Source organism: Ixodes scapularis, unplaced genomic scaffold (assembly GCF_016920785.2).
Source record: "Ixodes scapularis isolate PalLabHiFi unplaced genomic scaffold, ASM1692078v2 PGA_scaffold9__187_contigs__length_104089568, whole genome shotgun sequence".
Taxonomy (NCBI): Eukaryota; Metazoa; Arthropoda; class Arachnida; order Ixodida; family Ixodidae; genus Ixodes; species Ixodes scapularis.
The window spans coordinates 48,885,345-48,908,209 of record NW_024609884.1 but is presented as its reverse complement, the minus strand read 5'-3'; the positions used below and the strand labels follow the sequence as shown (position 1 = coordinate 48,908,209).

At 43.4% G+C, this 22,865-nt stretch overlaps 1 protein-coding gene across 3 annotated transcripts in view; it reads right to left on the bottom strand.

Annotated features, from left to right (window-relative positions):
• Positions 1 to 1,287: 1,287 nt before the first annotated feature.
• The window catches only part of LOC8024959 (CKLF-like MARVEL transmembrane domain-containing protein 4), a 52,196-nt gene continuing 30,618 nt past the window's right edge, over positions 1,288 to 22,865 (bottom strand). For 2 of the 3 annotated variants that reach the window (XM_042287151.1, XM_042287152.1), the window contains exons 2-5: positions 19,990 to 20,144; positions 18,157 to 18,327; positions 9,348 to 9,446; positions 6,852 to 7,066 (exon numbers count right to left, since the gene is read on the bottom strand). In XM_042287151.1, the coding sequence (XP_042143085.1) occupies positions 6,902 to 7,066; positions 9,348 to 9,446; positions 18,157 to 18,327; positions 19,990 to 20,144 (590 nt within the window). In that variant the 3' untranslated portion in view covers positions 6,852 to 6,901. Of the gene's footprint in view, positions 3,710 to 6,851; positions 7,067 to 9,347; positions 9,447 to 18,156; positions 18,328 to 19,989; positions 20,145 to 22,865 lie in introns of those variants that run through there. The other variant, XM_029968974.4, reaches the window with a different exon arrangement.

The following is a 22,865-nucleotide window of genomic DNA, read 5'->3' as shown; positions in this document are numbered from 1 at the left end:
GGGCTATCTTTGGGGATGCCACAGCAAATTTTATCAAAAATTAATGATAAGCACGGGGGCACTCGTTAGAAACCACGTGATGCGGGAGCTGATCAGATCGCGGACACCGCAAATTCGCGTTTCACGATGCGATAAACACACGGTAATTCGCTACGATCTGCTGTGTCACGGGAAAGGACTCCGGAGGTTGCGGACGCAGCAGATTCGAGTTTTACCGTGCGAAGAACTCTCTGAAACCTGCCGAGAACTTTCATCTCACGGGAACGAACACCGTAAATCACGGACGCAGCAGATTAAAGTTTTATGATGCAATAAATACGCGGGCATCCGCTACAAACTCGTATGTCACGGGAACGAATATCGCGGACGCAGCAGAATCGTATTTTACGATGCAATATACAAGCGGGATTAAATATACTCTATTTCACCTTACGATGTACCGCAGGAAAGGGTACAAGCGCGAACTCTCGTGCAGGAGCTGCTGCCAACGCCATGAGCTCACGCTTCTAGCCTTCGCTGCGGTACAACATAAGGTCGCGGACAAAAACGCGGGAATCCGCGACGAGGTCTCATATGTCACGGGAACGGACACCGCAGGTCGCGGACGCAGCACATTCGCATTTCACGATACAACTCGCGTGTTACGGGAGCCGATATCGCGCACGCAGATCGCGGACAAAAACGCGGAAACCCGCTATGAACTGGCTTACCAGACGTACCGGTACAGCAGATAGCGCGGCGGATGGTGTTCCCGTCGGACATCGCGTGACGTCCGACGGGAATCGGGGGGTGGGCGACGTTTCGGAATTTTCGTTAGATATTTAGCCAGAAAAACGGGATGGGCGATCTCTCGGGGGCGGGCGTTTTCTCGGAACTTTACGGTAGTCATAATTATCATGCTTATAATTAGTGACGTTTCCTAAGTGGCACAGCTGAAATGGCACCCCAAACTTTGTGATCTACAACACAATGCCTTTGCTTGGTGCTACTATAGAGACAAACGGGAGTGCGATCACTGGACTGAGCACGACTCGGAAGAAGCTTGCAGTAGTAGGAAACTTTTGGCACATGCAGCAAGCTTCCAAATGACTAAGAGCGGCTAATATCACATCACAGGTTCTGAATATTTTTTTTATCATTCTGATAAATTCTAGGAGTTTATGAGTGTCATCCGTGGAAATCACCCGAAGCAAGCTTGCCTAATGCAGGCACAACACCCTTTGTGCTTGTTTATGAGAATGATCGAGACAGATGTAATTATGCAAATTAAGTACAACACAATCTCACTTCACTGTTTTTCTAGAAAGTTTATTCCAGCAAGTCACGTATGGGTAAACCACTAGTGGTAAAGCAACAGAAATGGAGCAACTGCAAAAATTACTCATTATTGCAAAGTTACCGAAAAGGCATCAAGGTTTTCAGCAAACTGTGCACGCCACCTAGCAGGATATGTTTGCTCAAATTATTCAATACTGTTTCAACAATAAGAACAGTCGCTGCAAGAGCAATGTGTGCGTCATTAGCAACTTAAAAAGAAACTAATGCAATGAAAACGGTAATGACCACAGCACAAACATCTACGACTATTGTGAAACATTCATATACTTGCAGACAACTCTGAACACAGGTTTTTCCTTTATTTGGAATATACATCATCTGCTTCAGAAGCCTAGCTCATCAAGTGGGGTTCCCACAATAGGCAATTAATATTTTGGCCCCACACTGCTTTGGCAATGCATTTAAATTTTTAAGGAAGAAAGACATTTAGAATTCAATTGAAATTTCCATTGGAGCTTCACACATTTACACATACACCAGAAGGCAATCTGAATTGCAATGTGCAGGGATTCAACATAAATAAGACTATGCAAGAACAATGTGCAAGGCACATTGTAGCACTTTAAAAGGAGAGAGTGTGTGTCAACAGGTGCATGTCTAACCTTGCTGATGTGTGATCACTTTCTATGCAACACAACACACACACACAACTGACAATGTGCAGATCTCAAACGTACCTATGCGAGCAACAGATATACTAACAATATATTCACGTTACACACTTACATGGTGCTGTGTTGTTAATGATGCGATGACTGAAATAGCATTTCCAGTTACTATGCAGTTTTTTTATTGCTTGTGCATGCTCAATTTTTTACCAATATAAACTGGGGTACACACCCAAAGCTGCTAAAGAAACAAATATAAAACAAGTGCAGAAAACAATCACTTGGTTACTTGTTAAAAATTCAAAGTTACAATGAAAATAATTTGGCAGTAAAATTGGTGCTTTAAAATAATACCTCAAAGCATTTGGTCCTAGGCACTGTTTCTAAAGGTTTTGTATGTACCAAGCATGTTGCCAAGAAAAAATTGCCACTATGAAGAATGCACCAGCTTATCAAGGGGGAAAACATTTTGCATACCTGTGTAGAAAAAGGCAAGCCAGACTTCCCAATCTTTCACCTCATGTGGCATTCACATTCGAAATTTCTACAGTTGGAAGCATTAATGAAGGCAAGCTTCAATAACTTGCATTTCTATACATCTACTGCAATAATGTAAATGGAAGAATGTCTAATTCAGTCTTAATGGTGAATGCTGAAGCAGGGATGGGATTATAACACAGGGTGGCCATGGAACTCCAAACACCTGAGATGGAGCTTGCATGGGTTCATAAAAAGGAGCTGCCTTTTAACAGCACACACAAGCTTTCATGGTGTATACTAGCTTAACATATCCCATCTCTCACCCCCCCCCCCCCCCCCCAAACACCCCCACGAATGAATGCAGCCTAGATTTGCTTTGAATGCAACTGATAAAATTTGTGTCTAATAGGCATTTTTGGTGACAATGCCATCCCCGCCCAGCAATGTGCATGCAATACCAGTGTAGCTACTCTTCCCATGAACATACATGTCTTACAATCATACACTGTAACACTTGAATTAACAGGTGGCACAGTGCTAACACTGCTATTATGCATTCGTGACATTTCCTCATTCACAACCTGAACATCTTCAAACAATCCTTCGACATAAATCCCAATCCAGCCTCAATCAATGCCTCCCTCCAGACAACAAATAGGAAATTATTTGAGCACATGCCTACCCTTGCTCTAAACAGTGTTTTCGCTGCCACTATTCAAAATCGATCGCCACCTTTTTGTATGCAGAAGTATATGGCACATATTTAGTACATTCTACACACAAGGAAAAGATCTAGTACCCAGTTATAAGACAGATCTTTATCAAAATTATTAAAAAATACCAAGATGTAAATAAGCCCAATGTCAGTTTCTTCTCGGATCATTTGAAACTTTCACCTCGCATATACTCCTTGGCGCAATTTCAGTTTCGCTTGGACCCCTTGCTGAGATTGTGTGCAATTGGCTACCTTTCTCAGTTTATGTGAATGGTGTTATATACCTGTTCGTTGACACCTGTTGCTCCTCTTGAGCAGAGTTAGAATGACCGAGAATAGATACGTGTTACAATTTTTGGAGACACATTTTCTTGGAAGCCTTTCAGGTACCATGGGGTAGGACCCATTAGAGAGTTTAAGACTCCAGATAGCAGAGAAGGAAAGTGATGGGCGAGCCGTCACGTTCCAACGTGTTTGGCCACCATGTGTCTGTAGCTTCTTTCTCCGCAGACTCTCGTTGTCAAGGGGTGGGTTTGCTCGAAAGTTTTCATCCTTGCCGTTTTCTACTCTGGAACAGTACACAGGAGCCAGCTATAGCACAGTTATAGCCAGTAGTATAAAAGAAGTGCATGTGTTATGCATGAGCATGGGAGTAACAGTATTTCACTCGGTCCACTGCCAGATAACATATCTTAATTAAGCTCTCCAAGACACAAACCTAGAAAAGAGCACTTTTTGTCTATGAAACAATTTTTAAATGGTCTTCCAAGAGTTCAATCACTCTATGTGTGCATCTCGAATACTAATGACTCGAAGGCTGGCATTATAAATATTGATAAATATGCTACGAACCGACCAAGTTGCAACATGTCGTGTGTGACCCGTTTCTTTCTTTCCCCCTCAATCTCGGGCTCTAGTATGTCTCTTTAATATGCTCACCTGGGTAATTACACTTTCTCCAATCACATATGTTCAATGAAACTAAAGTTTGGTCAGTCTCAAAATGTTAGCACATCGAAAATCATAAGACATGGAAAGCAAACCCTTCTGCACTGCTACTTTATGGACATTCTAACAACTGCACCAGAGTGCTACGGAAAAGAAGTGAAGACGTGTGCCAGACCGTTATCATCACAATGCAAATTTTCAGTTCCGTTTATTTACAACATAATAAATCATAGTATATGCTTAGACTTTTTAGGTATCTCCTGGGGTGCTTGTTAATAATGGCTCCATATGTCTTTGCACCATGGACCACAAAAGAGCCACAGTACACAAGCCTACACTATACACATTCCATACAAACTGCACACCCTCATACACTTAACGTCTTCGACATGTTTTCTGTTTCAATGTCAATATGCAGGTGAAATTATTTAAATTTTGCTTTCTGTTAACACTCATCTACATTTTGCATGCTGTATGACAATGCTCCCTTCTTCCCTACTGTTCTACAAAATCGTGCACTAAAAAACAAACAGCCACAGACTGGTGCACAACAGTCACAGGACCAGGCAGGTCACTTTTCAATACTTTAAAACTGACATATGTAACCCAGATGTACAGCTGCAGTACTGATATACAGCTGCTGACCGATTTTTCGGACGCCGGATTTGTTCAATATTTCGGACCCAAAGGAAGGACCGTGACCTGCCCAATAGAAATAGTGCATATTCACGACCAATGTTTCAGGCAGCTTAAAGTCCAACAGTTGTTTTTTCGGAAAAAAATCACAGCGAGCGATGAGCAGGAAACATCACAGAGGGGCCACCATTTTAGATTCTATGTTGGCTGCACATGGATTGGCTGCTAAGTCCTATTGCTTGGTAATGCTATGCTACAGCTTTTTTTTTCTCTAGCTGCGCATCATTAACATCATTGTTTTCAGACAACGCTGGCTTGGACATCATGGCCCCCATCTGTTCTTCCACCGCCGCGTATTGTCGCTAAGAAGCGCAGAAAGTACTCGAACCTAACGCTAGAAAAGGCAGCGATTCTCAAGCTAATAGAAAATGGCCGAACACAAGCGGAGTCAGAACCTGAAGCAAGGCACTATTGACGGCTTTTTTAAGCCCGCTTAGATGTAATAAAGAAAAATTTTTTAATCTGCCAATTTTTCGGACGTTTTGTCGGTCCCTGTGAAGTCAGAAAAATCAATCGGCGACTGTATATTTCCACAACAATCAAAGTTAATAAAAGCAAGCCACTTTTCAAGACTGCAAGAGCTACCAATTACTTCTTGATAGGGAAGTATGAAAGCTTAGTGATAATTTACTAATGCAAGTTTCACTGACCAAATCCCACCTACAAGTTTCTAAGCCACGTGTGGCAATGGTGTGAAACGATTCTACGCACATACAAATGTTTACAAAAAATTGCACATATGAATACTTAAATCGAAGTAAACTATATTCACAAACATGTCCAGCAATGTCGGACAGCCCTTATGACATCACATCAACATAAATCAGTTAGCTTTGGCTCCCCGATTAGTGGGGGTACAAAATATGGGCGTCTACTAAAATGATGTTTTCAAACTCCTCCACTTGTCCAGCCTTTCCCTGACTACTTTATCACAATTTTCTGACTGACTCCCAAGAAGTGTCTGAAGTGCAGTTTTTATGTGAAAACACTGGTAATCCAACGCTTTCCCCAGTTCGAAGTTTGAGGTGTTCTCACTCAAGCAGCCCAAGTGAACTCAACCGCCATGCCGCGGGCAGCCCATAACAAGTCTTATTTGGGAGTGAGCGAGGAAGCTTGAAAGATAAGCTATTGCGTCGTGAGGTCATTCGGCGAAGGTTCAGTGCATGGCAACAACAAGGACAATAGGGGAAGTTCGCCTTGGTGCGTGCGTTTCAAGACAAGGTGATTCGTGTTGTACCTCCCAGTTCCCCCAAGACCAGTTCCCAAGCAGAGATTTGCATTGGCACATGGGCTGAGTCATCTGCAATGTGGGTCACACACATGGGCGTACCAACCCCGGGGGGCAAGGGGGGTGCTTGCCCCCCCAGCTCTCAGAGTGGGGGGGGCAAGGCATAAGTTTTGCCCCCCCCCCCCCCCCCCCCGAAACAGCCAGCACCGGGCATCGCAAACACTGACCGGCAGCGCCCTAGGGATACCAAGGGCACCGCCTTCCCCCTCGGCCCTAGGGGGGGGGGTCTAGTTTGCCCCCCCCCCCCTTAAAAACCAAGTTGGTACGCCACTGGTCTTTTGCTCTCGCTCAGATAAAGGAAAGCACAATTTCCTCGATGATCGCTGATTGGGGTAAAAATTACTTTACTTTTCCAGACTTGCTAAATTCCCTGAGAATTCCTGGTTCGCCAGGTTGGTAGACACCTTAAAGTAACTTGAAACATTAACCCACAAAAAATATCACAATGACAATTTCCTCAAAGCAGGCACTGATGACAGCTACAGGGCTGCAAAAAGAAAAGGTTTTTACAGCAGAGAAAGAACTGAACTCCGAGCAGTTTCAAATCTTAATTCCTATGTCTTCAAGGTTTTACTTAATTCGTTGAATTCATGCATTTGTTCATGCTGGTTGATGTCCAAGACATCAACCAGCATGGCTTTCATAATAAATACCAGATTGTGGGCGGCTTAAATATACCCCATAGCAAACTCTACGCAGGCATATTTCAGATGAAAAAAAAAAAAAAGAAAACTATGGCACACTGATTAATGCTAGGATCGTGCTGGCAACTTACCGAGCCTCTTGGCAGCAGGGGTTGTGAGAATCGTGCGTTACTGGCGTGCAAGGTTAGTAGGCGGGGTAGTTTGGGCTGGTCGGCGACACCGTGTTGGAAGCAGCCGGGCCTACCCCCGGGACTGATCTCTCACCCTGGGCGGGCTCTCCAGACTTCCAGCCCTTGTACTTGAAGAAGGCATCAGCACCATACAGGGCCATGGCCACAAAGCCAAAAAACTGCCTCCACAGGAAACCAGTGCATGGGAACAAGAGAGGGATGGAGGGAATGGTATTATGCATTTGGCATCATGTGCTAATGCCAAAAGAGAATGTATGGAAAAATCTCCGTCAAATTGCATGGGCAGCAAAAACATGCCCCATCATCCCTTGATGCCATTCCTAGACAAGGAACTTGGAAACTCTGCCTTACCCCTCACAAAGTTAACATGCTAGCTTGATTGCAAGGCAACTTTTCTGCAAACACCCAAAACTATAGTCTAGAAACTTCATTAAGGAATACATGATTCTCAACTGTTCTGCCCTCTCAACAAGTGGGAGTGTAGTGAATATTTCCAAAATAGGCCAGCATGCCACTACTTTATGGTGAACCTCTAGTGCAGGGGTTCCAAAACTTGTCAATCTCAAGGAAAACTCTCTTTCTTGAATGACAGACGAGGGACACCTCCCTGTCTTGGCATGTTGCAACGAAGCAGCACAGAAGCCTACAGAAATTGTATACAAATGTTGACATATTAGGGAGCATTAGGCAGATAGTTATGTAACTGGTTCAGATCTGCCAAACTGGGACACACTACTTGTGGCCAGTGTTGTACGGAACGGCTTTGCGAGGAACAATATTCCTGGAATGCAATCCTTTTAGGTGTAATGCCGCCGTTCGATCCTGTATCAGGGAAACTCAAATGGGAACTCATTACATTTTCGAGGGAACAGCAGGAAAAACGGCTTTCCTTTTTCATACACTATATATCTGAAATTTTACACAAATTTAGTAGACATGAAAGCTTCTCATTATTGATGTGCACAATATTGCATTAAAATATGCAAACATGATGTTAATGTAATGACACATTAAAATCTTAGAAATCTAATGGGAATGCATTCCTTTTGAACCACTGGAACTTGTAATGGGAACTTGTTCCAAGATTGAGAAGGAACGGGGGACAAGCTTTCGTTTCTATTTTGGAGGAACGTGTACAATACTGCTTGGGGCTATGGACGGTCGAGGAAACCTGCATACTCTGGGGAACCCCTGGATTCCCCGAGCTTTTACATTTCCTTGTCCCTAGGTGAAGTGTTTTGGCAGCTGAACTATCTTGCCAAATCTAGGCCACCCACCACTATGAGCCAAACAATCCCCAGTACATACATTATTGTTTACATTGTCTAGTTGTAAGCTTCTGCAGAGCTTTTTTGCTTCAATACCAAGACCAGGAGGGGTTCCTCAACTACTATTGAAGGCAGGTAGGGTTTCGGCCCCCGCAACCCAATAAAAGCGTCGAGTCAGGCATGTGACCCCATGACACGGAGCAATTGTGTCGCTGCACCAAACGCAAGCCCAGAGGAATCGGCTGTCGACTGCTGGCCACGAATCGTCTGCTGCAAAACCATTTACCACTTCGGATGGACGTCCACCGCCGCAACATTGCCGTCCGCTAGAGTAGCGAGCTCTTCGGGAAGTTACCAGACGAGCATATGCTCAATTTACCCATGAATCTGTGGCAGGTGCTGCCAGGGCGATGTTTTGAGCAAACGTCAAATTTGGGGCTTTTACGTGCCAAACCAACGAAGGGCATCTGGCACGCCCCAGCAGAGGACTGAGGATTAATTTCGACCACCAGGGAATCTTTTAATGAGCAACTGAAAGCTTGATTACACGGAGCTTTCTCCGCAGTAAGCCTCCGTCAGATCTCGTCCCTCGGCCACCCACCACCTGGCGATCCGTAGGCCGGCGCTTTGCCCCGGAGCCACCGAGGCAGCCCAACAATTTGAGCAGAAGCGGTCGATCACAGGGCTGTGATAGTTGAAACACCGTTCAGAAACCATGTTATTCTCGAAAAAGGCTTGATCCGAATCAAGTACTGTTGAAAAGAAACATGTCTTCTTCTTTTTTCCGTGTCGTGTAGCATAGTGTGGATAGAGATGCAATTGCGCACGTTAAATTGCTGTTACAAGAAAAAGAAGCCTAGAACTACTTTTTGTTATAATTGGTGCTGTTGCTGTGGTCGTAACGAGGCCTTTGTGGCTTTGACCATGGAGTGTTGTCGTGTGCCTTGCTCAGACGCCCTTATTGGGTCGCAGGGGCCACAGCCTTCACAGTTTGGCAAGTTATCATGAAACGAAGTTCAGTGTGTAGCAAACACAAATGTTAGAAAACAAAAATACCCTGATGAATCTTCTCAGATGGCTTCAATGCCTGCTTTAAACAGCTGGAAAGAATCTAGAGAAATTGAAAGCACTGTTGGAATGAAAACAAATCAATATATGCACAATCACTCACGGCAGCAGCAGCCAAACACTCCTCCCACTTCCCCTTCACTGCAACAGCAATGGCGGCTGTGAAGTAGAGTGCTGCCCAGACGCCGCAGTACACAAACTCCTGAAAAAGAGCAGAGAAAATGTGTCAGGTTACAGAGGTAGACAATGACAGAACAGAATGATATGAGAACATATTGCAAGTCTATGTACGGCCCTGAATAAAACAAACGAGAACGACAGAGCCATAGAGGTATGATAATGTACTCTATAGGTTCAGCAAGCGCTAGTGTGCTGTTTGCGAATTGAAGCAGACATCAACCAGTCGAAAATTGACTTCCAGTAATGCATTCATACGGAAAAAAGCGGTTGCATTTCTTCTCTGTGCTTCATTATAAAAGCAAATATTACAAATAATTATAACATAGTAAATAGGTTGGAACATTTCTCAATCATGTAAATCAAATATTGTTTAGTTACGGTGTTTTTCTTCCAAATTGATTCATTAAACACAGTGCTCAAACAGCTTCATACATGCATTTAAGTGCACTGTCGGACATTGTTAGCACGAACATGGCATCGGCGCTTTTCTGCATGGGGGATTTACATGCCAAACGAATGAAGGTCATCTGAAAAAGCAAGAAAGACGGCAAGAACTGCGCAGTAACGCTGGATCAGTAAATGCCTACTCATGTAGAAGTCAACATAAAGTGAAAACAAAGTAATATAACATATGTTAAAAAAAACGGAGATGATGGACGAAGAAGTGGAACAACACAAAACATCTCGTCCGTCATCTATGGTTTATGCCTGTTTACTTACTTTCTTGAAGTAATGTAGTCCGATTTGCAAGCAATAAATAAGTATTGCTTTATTCTCTCAGCTCATGCTAATGTGCAAAAGATTAGGGTTGTGCGAATATTCGAAATTTCGAAGGGTAGTTTCGAATAGTACACTATTTGATATTCGTTTTGAAAAGAACTGCACTATTCGCGTTTTTCGAAGTTTTTATTGCGGCAGGTTAGCCCCGTTGAGCGCGCTTCTTACCGAGGTCCGGTGCACTGCGGAGAAGCTACACCCGCAAAAGCGAACTTTGTGGGTGTTGCTTCTCTGCATTACACCAGTTCTCAGTAAGAAGCGCACTTAACGGGATAACCCGTTGCGATAAACACTTGGAAAATATCGCGATTGCGTGCTTGCAAGAAAAGCATACATTCAAAGCAGGATGGAGCACGTGTGCCAGCTATATTTGAAAATAAATGAAAACTTTGTGAATGTGTATATCTACATTGTAGTAAAAGTTTCAAAATTCAACTGACTGTTATGCAAGAGTATAACTATGTTAGGCAGAGATGCCCTCTTACAACCTGCGTTCATCATGCGCGATTCTTCCTTTTTTTAGCTCGAGATTGAAGAAAGAATATTTCATATACAGTATAGACCACTTACAACGTAACCGCTTATAGTGCAGGACCGGGTATAACGCGGTTTATTTAAACCACCGGTTCGCCTCCCATAGAACTCCATGTATTTACATACCGCTTAAAATGCAGGCGCGCGAAGGGAAATACCGGTTATAGTGCGGTTTTTGGCACAGCCCACCGACCGCGCTGACGACCGGAGCAGCGAGCACGCTACCCTGTGCGACACTAGATAACGGCGCGGGGCGAGGATGTTGCTCGAAGAAGTGGGGAGAAGCGAAGAGAGAGGCTTCAGTTGCCATAGCGACGGAGAGACGCACGCGCGTGTCGTTCACGTGCGTGCGTCCCTCGCCTCTCCGCTGCGTTGGAAACAAAGAAACAAACAACCGCACCGACAGACCAATCGCAGATCGAGGAGAAGTGTTCGCGCGCGTTGCATGCCGGTCGCGGGCCGGCTGCTCCGCAAACATGGCGTCAATTGTGATCGTCGTCGTAGACGGCGTTCATCTCATCATTCTGCGTAAAAGCGCTATCCTTGACTGAATTTTCGTTGTGTGTCGCTATGATAACCCAGCACGTACTAGAAGGGAAGATCCACCTACTCGTGCGGCGATGTCGTGGCGGCGCTCTCAAGACGGCAGAAACGCCCGTGTCGTCGTGTTTTTTTACTTTGACTACAGTGGTGATTTCTAAGCATCTGTGTCCTCGAACATCGCCCGGATTTCTTATTCGGCGCATTTCATACGTGTGCTCAAGTTCAAGGTATTACTGGCGCGTACCGTATGAAGGATGCGAATTTTCACGCGTTTTCATCTCCGGAGAAAAGTGATTAGGGTTAGCAATGCTGAACGCTCGCAACGTCCTTCCGCAACTCGCGACGCGATTAAAAGGCTGCGCCAGGCAAAAGCCGCTAATTTCTTTCAAACTGTGTGACACACTTGAGACACAACTGTACTAGTCTGGTGAAATAAAGACTTTCCTCAAACTAAGCTTTATTTTTCATCTAACATAAAATAAATTCTTTTACAAAGGTAAGTTGTCTCATGGCATGTATTTTGGCCTGAAAAATTGATGTTTTGGTTATAGCGCGGTACCGCTTATAGTGTGGATTTTCGCGACCCCCGCGACATACGTTATATGCGGTCTACACTGTAGTAAGATTTGTAAATTCACTCAATTGGGTATAGTTGGCCATCTCTATAGGATTCATTTTATGTCAAATCCGTCGTTTACTTGCCATCCCAAGACGTCAGACCTTCTGAGGTCACAGTTATGTATAAATGAACGAGTGGAACAACCTTCACAAGTTTAGCTGGGTTTTCGTCTAAGCATGAGGCAATGGTAGTGAAAGGCATGGAAAGACTATTCAATATTCTAATCGAAAATATTAGGCCAAAACCACTATTCGCTTCAAACTTAAAATCCACTATTTGCTTCGAACTTAAAATCCACTATTCGCACAAGACTACAAAAGATGCTTGTTCTACGTCCAAAACATCCCCCGCACCCTCCAAGTCTTTGAAAATATCTAGAAGCCAGAGAACAGGTGCCCGATAAAAGGTGCCCGGCAAAGGAAATAGTAAAAAGAAACCCCTTTCATAGCCCACATACTTTATTCTTTACGTTTTGAATGTTGTTAACTGCTTGTAAAGATGCACAATGGAGTAATTTTCATATACATGTAGTGACAGGACTGACCTATTAGCAATATATAAGTGTCACCGGAATGCTAGAGAATCTTGCACACCCTACTGTTATTTATGTTTCATATCGACTGTTATTTTGTTTAAAATCAATGTTCATTTTTACACACCTGCTATGAAACAGAGGTTTGGCCGTGAAATACAGCAAAGTTTAACATTGTTCACCAATCAAGAAAAATACTTTAACTAAAGCACACTTTTATAATGCTCAAAAAGTTACCTACGCACGACCCAAGTAACAAAGGTGATTCCTGTTATTCTCCGGCAAAGAGACAAAATGTATGCACATTTTCCCATAGGAATGCACAGGAACACCGCAAAAGTAGACTGGCTGCTGTCTGCTTCAATTTGTATCACAGAAGTCGCATAGACACTAGTGCCAGTTCAACCTCTGGCGTACATTATAATAACTATATGGACAGAGCAACTGCCTCTCGCCTTTATTGTGTCCCTCAACGGTCAACAGCGAAGGTGCTTGCTAGTCTGCGGTGTGCTTCGAGACTAGTCATGGTGCCAAGTGACAGACCCTTTCGGTAGATGACATTTGTGCAGATTTCGTTCAGTCTTCAACCACATGCACCCCTACTGTCGATACCGGTTATAAGAAAGTCGACAGGAAAGTGAAATAACCTCGCTATATCCGCTTCTTTGTTATATTTAAACCCCATAAATGTAACACGCAAAAAAAAAAAAAAAAAAAAAAAAAAAAAAACACTACAGTAAAACCTTGTTATAACAAAGTTGAAGGAGCGGTCGTAATTATTTCGTTATAACCATTAGTTTGTTATAGCCAATGTCCATTTCTTCCCACTATTAGCAAGCAAGGGGAATTATGATTGCTTTGTTATATCCATTAGTTTGTTATATCCCGTTTTGTTATAACGAGGTTTTACTGTAGTTGTTACGGCACATGTATATTGTGCTTGCAGAAAGCAATCGAGGCTTCCCAGCACGCGCTCTCTGCTAGATCGGAGGTGCTTCTCGCCAATTGCGAGAAGCTTTGATCGAAATAAAATCCTGCGAACTATGTACGGACTGCGTTTAGAGCCCTATCAACAGCTGCGACGACAGCCAAGAAGGAAGCCGGCGGTGGACAGCAAAAAAGCACGCATGGCACCGAGTTTGCACTCAAGTTCGTGTTTCGTCAGTATTAAGAGCCTAGATTTAAGAAATGGAGCAACTGCTCGATCGGAGTCACATGGTTCGTGGGCCATGTTTGCAAAACGAGCTGCAGCCTGCAAGGAGTCAAAAGCATTCAAACAGGAATAGGAAATCGGGATCGCTTCGCTATAGCCACTATATCGTTATAACAGACTTCATTATAAACGGTTGCGACAGTAATCACAGAGTTCACAATGCACAGCACAGGCATTTTTAATGCCCAGTAATTACTAAAAAAAAAAATCAATTTTAAATTGATTTTACAGTGACATCACAATTCATAGAGTAGTGTGGGACTGATAAAAGTTGCCACAGTGTCTACTCGGTGAAGTTGCCGCAATTGGCAATGCATGTGATGGAAACAAATTAGCACAAATTAAATTTTCCCGATAGGGCCAGCCACCTGGCACCGTCACCTACCCTCGAAGCGCACCCGTGAAAGCTTCTGCCGATGGCCGTTCAGTGGCACAAAGAGGGAAAGAGCCTGTCGCTTCGTCGTTCAAATTTCTTTCGTTTGGGACCGTATATTTATTAGATGTCGTCATTAATTGATGAGGCTCGGTGCCCCGTAGACGGCAAACTTGGCTCAAACTGGCGTCACATCAGTGGCCATTGTGAAGGACCTCACTGCTGCGTGCGTACCTGTACCTTCCATAGTTTATGTTTCGCACCACAGATTTCGAATGAATGACCGTCGGTACAGTGTGATGACGTTGGACTTGAGCTATGTGTACTGTATTTTTTCGCGTATAACCCATATCGAAATTCATGGAAAATCAAAGGCACAGTCGGGGTGCAGGTTACACGCAAATTTCAGCAGGCAGTGCGGTTTCACGACAGTTTACGCGAAATTGTAGGGATACATTCCCCTGGGTCCCTCTTCTCCGATCCCTATTAGGGACTTTCATCTCCCCACGTTCCCTTTTTCTGGGGTAGCGATCTTTGTTTTGTTTCCGCAGGCTCCAAGACACCGATCGCCACTCCGCGCTGCCGTCAAATTCACTGCCGAAGAGAATGGAAACCAAGTGGCAGGCTAGAACTACAACCGCTACGACGTTGATGAGTCGTGTGGGCGAGAATGGAGTAAAAATGAGACGCTGCAAACTGCAAGCTGTGACCGAAGACCATTCCGCGCTCCGAAGACTAGTGCATACTCCAAGCTTGAAAGAACAATTGCAAAGTTTGTCGCGGAAAGGAGAAGTCGCGGTCACACCGCATCAACAGAGATCTGGCGTTACCGCAACTTTTTTAGACAAGAGGGTGCAAAACAGTTTCGAGAAGTGATGCATCAGCAATCGCCTCTACGGCAAGGATGACGACGTCATCTGCAACGAGGCACCAGCGTGGGTGTATTCAAAATAAAGGTATGGAATCTAGCGAGATCTAGACGGTGCCATGAGTGGCTAGCGCCGGCCAATGTGCATTTTTTTTTTTTTTTTTTTTTTAGTTTTCCGGGAGTAGCAAGTTGGGGGTACGGTTTATATGCGGTGGCGCGCATGACACGCAAAAATACGAAGAATGAAGCAACCTCCTGAAAGTTCAGTGGAGGTTGTATTTTGGGTTAATGCATAATAACGCTGTAGATAAAGACTTTTTCGAGAGAAGCACATTTTTTTGTTGTTCAAGGATGGCTCCAATTTAAGGGTTTCTTGATTTTCCCCGATTTTGATAAAAACCGGATTGGAGGTTACTTCTCTGGATTTGCCGGTATCTATTAAAAAATATAATAGAGCAATGCATCGGTCTCAACTTTCTAATGAAATTGCAGAAGTCGACGAGCGAGTGTTTAAAACTGCAGAAGTCGACGAGCAAGTGTTTAGAACTGTTGGAGGAGGCGTTAGGTGATAATGTGATGTCATGTGCACGAGCATTATAATGGCACAAACTATTTGCCGAGGGACAGGAGAACGTTGCAGATGACAAACGACTGAGTAACCCTGTCCCTGCACACAACTGAACAAAGCATTGTGAAAAATCAGTGAAATTGCTAGCAACAAACACCGATTAAGCATTTAGATGATAGCAGGTTCCCATTATTACTGCAAAACAAATTTTTACATTACCAATAAACCTGTATAAGGTCTGCACCAAAATGGTGGCTAAAAAACTCAATCAGGAGCAGAAAGGTGCCCGAAAACAGATTTCCAATGGTTTCATGGAAGTACTTGCAGCAAACCTCACTTAACAGAAAAGATAATCACATATGTGACAAGACGTGGATTTTGCAGTACAATCCAGAAACAGAGACAACCAATGCACTGGAAAACTGCCACGTCATTGAGATTGACAAAGGCGAGGCAGAGCTGTGGACAAGGTAAAGCAGAAAATAGTGGTGCTGCTGAAGGGGTGTATATATGATAACCTGCAGCACTGTGTCAAATTTGTATGCAACAGTGTATAGATAGGGGAGGAAATAGGTTGAAGGAGAAAACAGTTGTTTTAAGATTGAAACAATAAAACAGTTTTGTAACCAGTCTCGTTATTTAATAGCCATGCCTCGTATATAGTAGTACACATTTAAGACCATTAAATTTTTGTTAGTTGTAAAGGCTGGCTAAACAATTAAAATATTTGCACATTTTTAAAGCTATGAAGTGAAAAGTAGGGGCTTGCAAACATTATGGGTTTTAGAGTATACCATAAATGGCAGGAGCTGAGTAGCAGTGCTAAAAAGTAACAGCAACTTTAACTTCTTAAAAACAAAGCATTTAAAGAGGCACATTTAGGAGGACTTCGATAACTCAGCATGTGATATTTTGTTTGTGCCCAAGTGATGTACATAATTAAGACTTTTGAAAATTAAGCTGCAAAAAACCTCAATCTCTAGGATCTTATTAATACAGGACATGTCTCTTATAATAACTAACAACCATAAAAAAAAAAAAAAAAATTGATTTTGTAAACATTGCATTTTTGGCATTACAGGAGACTCGTCAATTCAAACTCCAGGAAGCAACAAATTCTGTTTTAATTATCACAAATTCATTTAAATATGATGAGAGATAAAATTATGATTTGCCATACATTTGAATGGCTACAAAGCAGATATCTGATAATTTCCTCTGCATGGGCCTACTGATCGTAAGCAGGTATGCCACACAAGGAACATTTGTGAAATGTATGTCATAAGTTTATTTATCCATCAAAAATGTTGCTTATCATGGACTGTTTGACAGCACATGACAACTCAAAACAAAATTAGGTTTGTTCATCAGGCCAAGAGGTTGTCTAATGCAGACTATTTAGCGGGGGACACATGAGCGATGAAAATGGGCACCGAGTGGCAGTTTTCATATTAACTTGCGCGAACACGGTGATGTGCAACTATGCCATGCCACCACATAGCAGTGTCTGCGCGAGTTAGTATAGAAATTTTCGCGTGGTGTCTGTTTTCATAGCTCGTGCGCCTGCTTGAGCCCCGTCAAGTGCGTTTCTCACCGAGCACCAGTGTACTGTGGAGAAACAACACCCGTGGAAGCAAGCTCTACGGGTGTTCCTCTTTGCAATGCACGGGGCCGTGAGAACAAAAAGTATGAATTGCACGAAAATGCCGTTCGAATTAAGCGGCTTATGAATACATTAAAAACTGAAAAAAAAAAAAAAAAATGTTGAAATTTGTTTGAATTAACCAAAAGTATGAAATACCCGAGTATGAATTAACGCGAGCCTACTGTATTAGACTGCAAAGCGTCACTCTCAAATTTAGTCACAAGCATGTTTAATGCTTCGTTCCAGTGCGATTATAGAAGGCTGAAACATTAAGTGTTAATTGATTCATGTTTTGGGTTACACTGTTTGCAATGTTACTTTTATGAGACAACCATAAGCTTGGTATTACTTGTATTTGTATCAAATAGAGCTATTTAATGATGCTATTTGTCTGGAGGCAAATTTGTGTAAAATCGGAAGGGTTACAAACCATGGAGCATGTTCACATTGTAAGATGCCTTTAGAAAACAGAACACCAGCTTAAGAAGGATTCCTATTATTTTCATTGGCAGAGCTCCACACAAGACAGGTCATTTATCTGTTTATTGGCACACACAGCACACCAAACTGGAAATGCGAAATGTGTTTGAATTAATTTACTCATTATAAACGACTTGATTTTTGCGAATCGCCTACAATTTGCGAAAAATAGGTCCCGCGAACAATTTTGGTAAAATGCAAACACATTGGAATCTATATTGAGATTCCACCGCGTCGTGAAAATGAGAACCTGCGAATTATTCCACAACTTCAGCCCTGACCTAGATCGCAAGATATTGAGCCCGCGAAAAATAGGTTTACAGAAATTTAAGTCGGAGATGAAGCCTCACCAAAAAACTACCATAGATCTTTCCTTCATACTCTGACGTCACACTGATCCAACATTGTTATTAGTGATTTCATGTAAACAAATCAGATAAACATGAGCTTTGCACATCCAAGAAGACTGAACTTCCCCTAGTCAATCACCCCATGAGAGGGCTGAGAAAAAGACTATGTTTGCTTGTTCCAAAAAGCATTGTGACTGTCTCCAAACTTAAGGTGCATAAAATGAACTTACGGCAAGCATCCAGGGCACAATTTTGATCCTTTCTATGATGTGGAAGATGTAAAAGAAGAGCAGAACAAGTGTCACCCAGAAGGCTGTCATGGACACAAAACCAAACCAATTCACGGTCCCAGGAAATAAGATGGAGAGTTGTGAGCAGATGAAGCCTATCAAGTTGATGATCTGAAACGAGAGCCAAAGAGTCTCGTTAACGGCAAGTAAACTCTTGCTTTACATACAACCGCGTGCTAAAATTTCACTGGTGCCACTAAGATATCCTGGAAAGAGAAACAAAGAGTATGAGCCGAACAGGGAATTCCAGTCATTCTCTGGTGAACAGGAATACCAAGTTGCAGTATTTACGGTTATAGGAATGACCTATTCAAGCTGTGACGCCTTCTGGTGCGTTTTTTCTCGCAAGATGCCACACTTTAAAGGGATGGTGAACCGAAATTTGGATTTAAAAAAAACAATGCAGGAGATGTAGGCGGGACACTACAATCCCTACAACACTACTCTTAAGGCGATATCTTGAATGGACGGCCATATTTTTGGCAAAAGGTCAAGATAGAACTAGGCCGACGAGGTGCGTGAGTGACGTAGAGATATCTTGTTTCCGCCTCACATAAACATTTCTGTCAAAAGCGCCTCCTTTTTTTGAAAAATACGGTCATCTGTTCGAGGTATCGGGCTACGAGTGATGTTTTGGTGTTTGTAGCATCCCATTGCACGCTTTTGCCGCGTGTTTTGTGAAATCCAGATTTCAGTTCAGTATCCCTTTAAGGCTCAAATTGTGCATCAAGCAGCTGAAATATACATGTTTCATTGTTTTTACATGCAGCAACAGATCCATAATGAAAATACTGATATTATCTACCCAATACTTTTTCAATTCATTTTTGAACTGAGCAGATTTCTTTCAACCAAACTGACTAAATCAGTCCAACTTACTCTTAACAAAACAACACACTGCATGTACCCTCAGCCACAAGAAATGCACATGAAGCAGAAGCAAATGGCTCAATCACTCTTGCTAGTTTAGTTACAGAAAAATAAGAAAGAATGAAGTACACAAATATTAATAGTGCAGCTCTTCCTTGAACAAGAGCATATGATAAAACAATTACATAGTATAGTATCTAGGTAGTTTTGCCAGGCACCTATGGGGGGCACTAAATGTTTCTTCTGTGCATGACAAAGAAAAAAAAAATTACAGCTGGGCTTGAGTTACTAGAGAGTGCTTCACAGACCCCAAGACGTCCATGGTTTCCCAATTGAAAAGCACAGCTCCAGGGGACTAAATACAGTGCGCCTCCGACCGAGAGTCGTATCCATACATTGACACCTGCTGAAGTACAGTGACAGCAAAATGTCAACATCAGCAAGCATGATGAAAAGGAGAGAAACTTCTTGTGCCTCAATTTCAAAAATTGGTCGCAAATACAGTTACAAGAACCATTGTTATTGAATGAAAACTATCACAAATCGCCATTTTTTTTATAAAAAAAATTTTAGTTTTAAATTAGTCTTCATTAAAAGAGAATCGAAAGATTCTTGCCAACTTCATTTGAATTTATTTTATTTACTGAGTGTACCCTTTGAGTTTATTTATTTTATTTATAGAATGAATGTGAAAAGTTTAATCAAACCAAAGTAGAGCAACACTGCTCAGAACCTCACTGCCATGGCATCGTGCAAAAGAGTATACACAACACCCTTCTGTCTAAAAAATGAAGGTAGCATTTCTTGTCATTCGCAGGTTCAACATTTTTCAACATCACAGCTGGAGGCCAGCTCAAAATGAGAAAGAAAGAAAGAGAGAGAGAGAGAGAAAACGGAGCGTACGAGCTGCGCTCCCTTGAGGATTCCTGGCACTGTACGAAGGTATGAAGGGTCAAACGTTAACCACGAAGTGGTCCTGGTGGTGGTCGACGTCACCGTCGTGGTGTGCGAGTCTGGGAAGCCCTGCCCCTGCATCCTGGACAGCTTGGAACGTCCCTCTGGTGGGGTGCGGTACCAGGAAGAAAAAAAAAAAAAGGAGCAAAGCAATTTACTGATCAGTTAGGACTAAGCAGGCAGATATGATGAACGTCGAACCAAAGCGCACCAAGCAGAGTCAGCTGGGCACCGGAGAAAATACGCGGGCATAACAGGCAAGTCAGCAACCAGGCACGTATCCAGGGGGGGAGCCATGGCCGGCCGACCCCCCCCCCCCGCCCCCCCCCCCCCCCCCCCCCCCAAAATTGTCCATTTTGCTGGAGCCTCCTCTCTTCCCTCCACCTCATACAGCATTTTGTCATAGGTGGCGTACCCCCCTCCCCCTCCCCCTCCCCCTCCCCTCCCCTCCCCTCCCCTCCCCCCCCCCCCCCCCCCCCCGAATCAAAATCCTGGCTCCTGCCTGTCAGCAACAATGACCACCAAAGTATAGTATTAGAGTGGACGACTTGGATGAGGCTGGCCCGACAAAAATCCACCCCCAAAGAGTCAATGATTTGCTGTTTATTAGCTCAGGGGCTACCATTGGACCACAGAGAGTCGCCACAGCTTGTGAACGCCGAGACAAGTGTGTCCTGCCTTGTGTGGTTCAAGCAAGAAATAGACAAACGTGTCCGCTTTTCAGCTTTCCTTCTAACGTGGAGAGTACTGCAGCCGCTTTATTTTGGAAACCAGGGTCTCAGCTCCCAGAGGGTTGACAGAGACCTTGGCAGGATGCCAAACTCCTTTGCACAAGGAAGTGGGAAGGTGCAGTCCTGATTTACGCTTTCAGCCCCAAATTGTTGAATGGGCTTTTATTGTTGCTTGGTATTTAAGTTGCTCCTGTCTGGGAGGCAAGACTTCTTGTCGAGCACTCTGTCTTTTTGATGGAATGAATTGTCTGACACACAACGAATATTCAGGGAAATAGACAAAGGTCTGCTCGTTTATTTTTGTTGCAGAAAACCTTCCTGCCTTACACCATTTTCTGTACAATGTTTTGCTGGCCTTTTGAACCGAGATAATATAAAAATACCACACTTGAATACCTCTAATTTATAAGTGCAACTCATAATTTATGTGGAATTTTAACTCCGGAAAAACAGTATCTAATACACACCCCAGCAATGTTTCGGGTCAGAACGTCACTCTGCTCTGCTAGCTGCTGTTCAATGAGGCACCCAATGATTCAGACACAAGACATGGCAACAGCTACAGTAGGTATAGTCTAGGCAAAAGAATAATAAAAATTAAAGCAAGTCTGGCTGGATTACAGTAAACATGATGTCATTTCCGGATCAAGCTAACTTTCTAAACCTGCACTACACCGTCCCATGCCCTGCAATTCCGCTTTTCATTAATGTTCCAATTAGGATCTTAGTGTTGAAGGAATTTTACACTTTATAAATTTTGTTTACCCAGATAAAAGTAGAAAAAAAAAGAGTTCCTTTTTACTGGAACAACTCAATTACGTCACATTGTCGTAAATCAAGAACCTGTCGGTTGACTGATCCAAAAATATTTCATGGTCTCATTAAAAAAAGTTCCCCAATTTTTGTTCAGGTGGCAAGGGCCCACTTAACAGCTGCTGAGCTAGGGTCTACTTATACAAAACTAAGCAACCTCAAAATAAGACGGCCTCTGAATGAATAAAAGGCACATTGCTTCCACACCCCAAACACATGCTCCATGCAATTTTCTTAGTTTTCCACATGATGTAAGTCAGTCTGTGAGCAGAAATAGATTTGAAAGCCGTTCGCTATACTCTATTTCACCTTATGATGTACCGCAGAAAAGGCTACAAGCGCGAGCTCCTTGCTCTAGGGCACATCAAGGCGGCACAAGCTCTCGTGCGTTAAAAGAGTAGCTCCCAACGCTATTAGCTCGCACTTCTAGCCTTGTCTGCGGTACAACATAAGGTGAAACGGAGTATAGAAGATAACTAAATTCAATGGATATGACAAAAAGAACAAACATATCGCACAAGAGCATCTCGTCATAAGCTCGTGACACGGCTGACGTACGCGAACGTGACGCACACCTGATCAGAGTTTAACCTTTTATTGCACCCGCTGATTCCCGACCGAGGACGAAGACGCGCGCCGAAGACTTTTCTATGCTACGCCGAAACCAAGGCACCCAAACAAAAACAAAGCAAAAATTAAAAAAATCGGTAAATAGTGAAGGTCCTTTCATGGACGCTCGTTCGTGGCTTTACCATCTTTTTGCTTTTTCTTTGGGGGAGCGTGTGGGCACGGTAGGACTGTGGGTCGTGGGGGTGGGAAGGGTAGGGCGGCATTGAACAATTCTCTCATACTCGCGCAGGCGCACTTAGCATGGGCTTTCGTTGCCGTAGCAATCGCGCACGACCTACGCTACTAACGGCACTTCGGCTGGAGAGTGTCATCCTTCATTTTTGTTTCGTGCGCTCTCGTCGGAAACTCATCGTTTCCGACGAACGCGGTATTGGTATTACGTGGATTACGCTTCGCGTCACTTTCGACTTGCCGCATAAGCCGCGGCCATTGACTGAAAAGCCGTTCATTATCAATCGCTGCGTGGAAGCATCAGTCGCGAAACAAGATCAGAACACATATAAAGGAATTTGTTACACCGAGGAATGATGCGCAAGCATGCGACCACAATCTGTCTTAATTTGCGCAAGCTTCGAATTTATATACTAAACGTAAGAACAAAAAAAATGGGAGAGGGGGGGGGGGGGGGGGGGGGGGGGCGGAAGCGGAGAA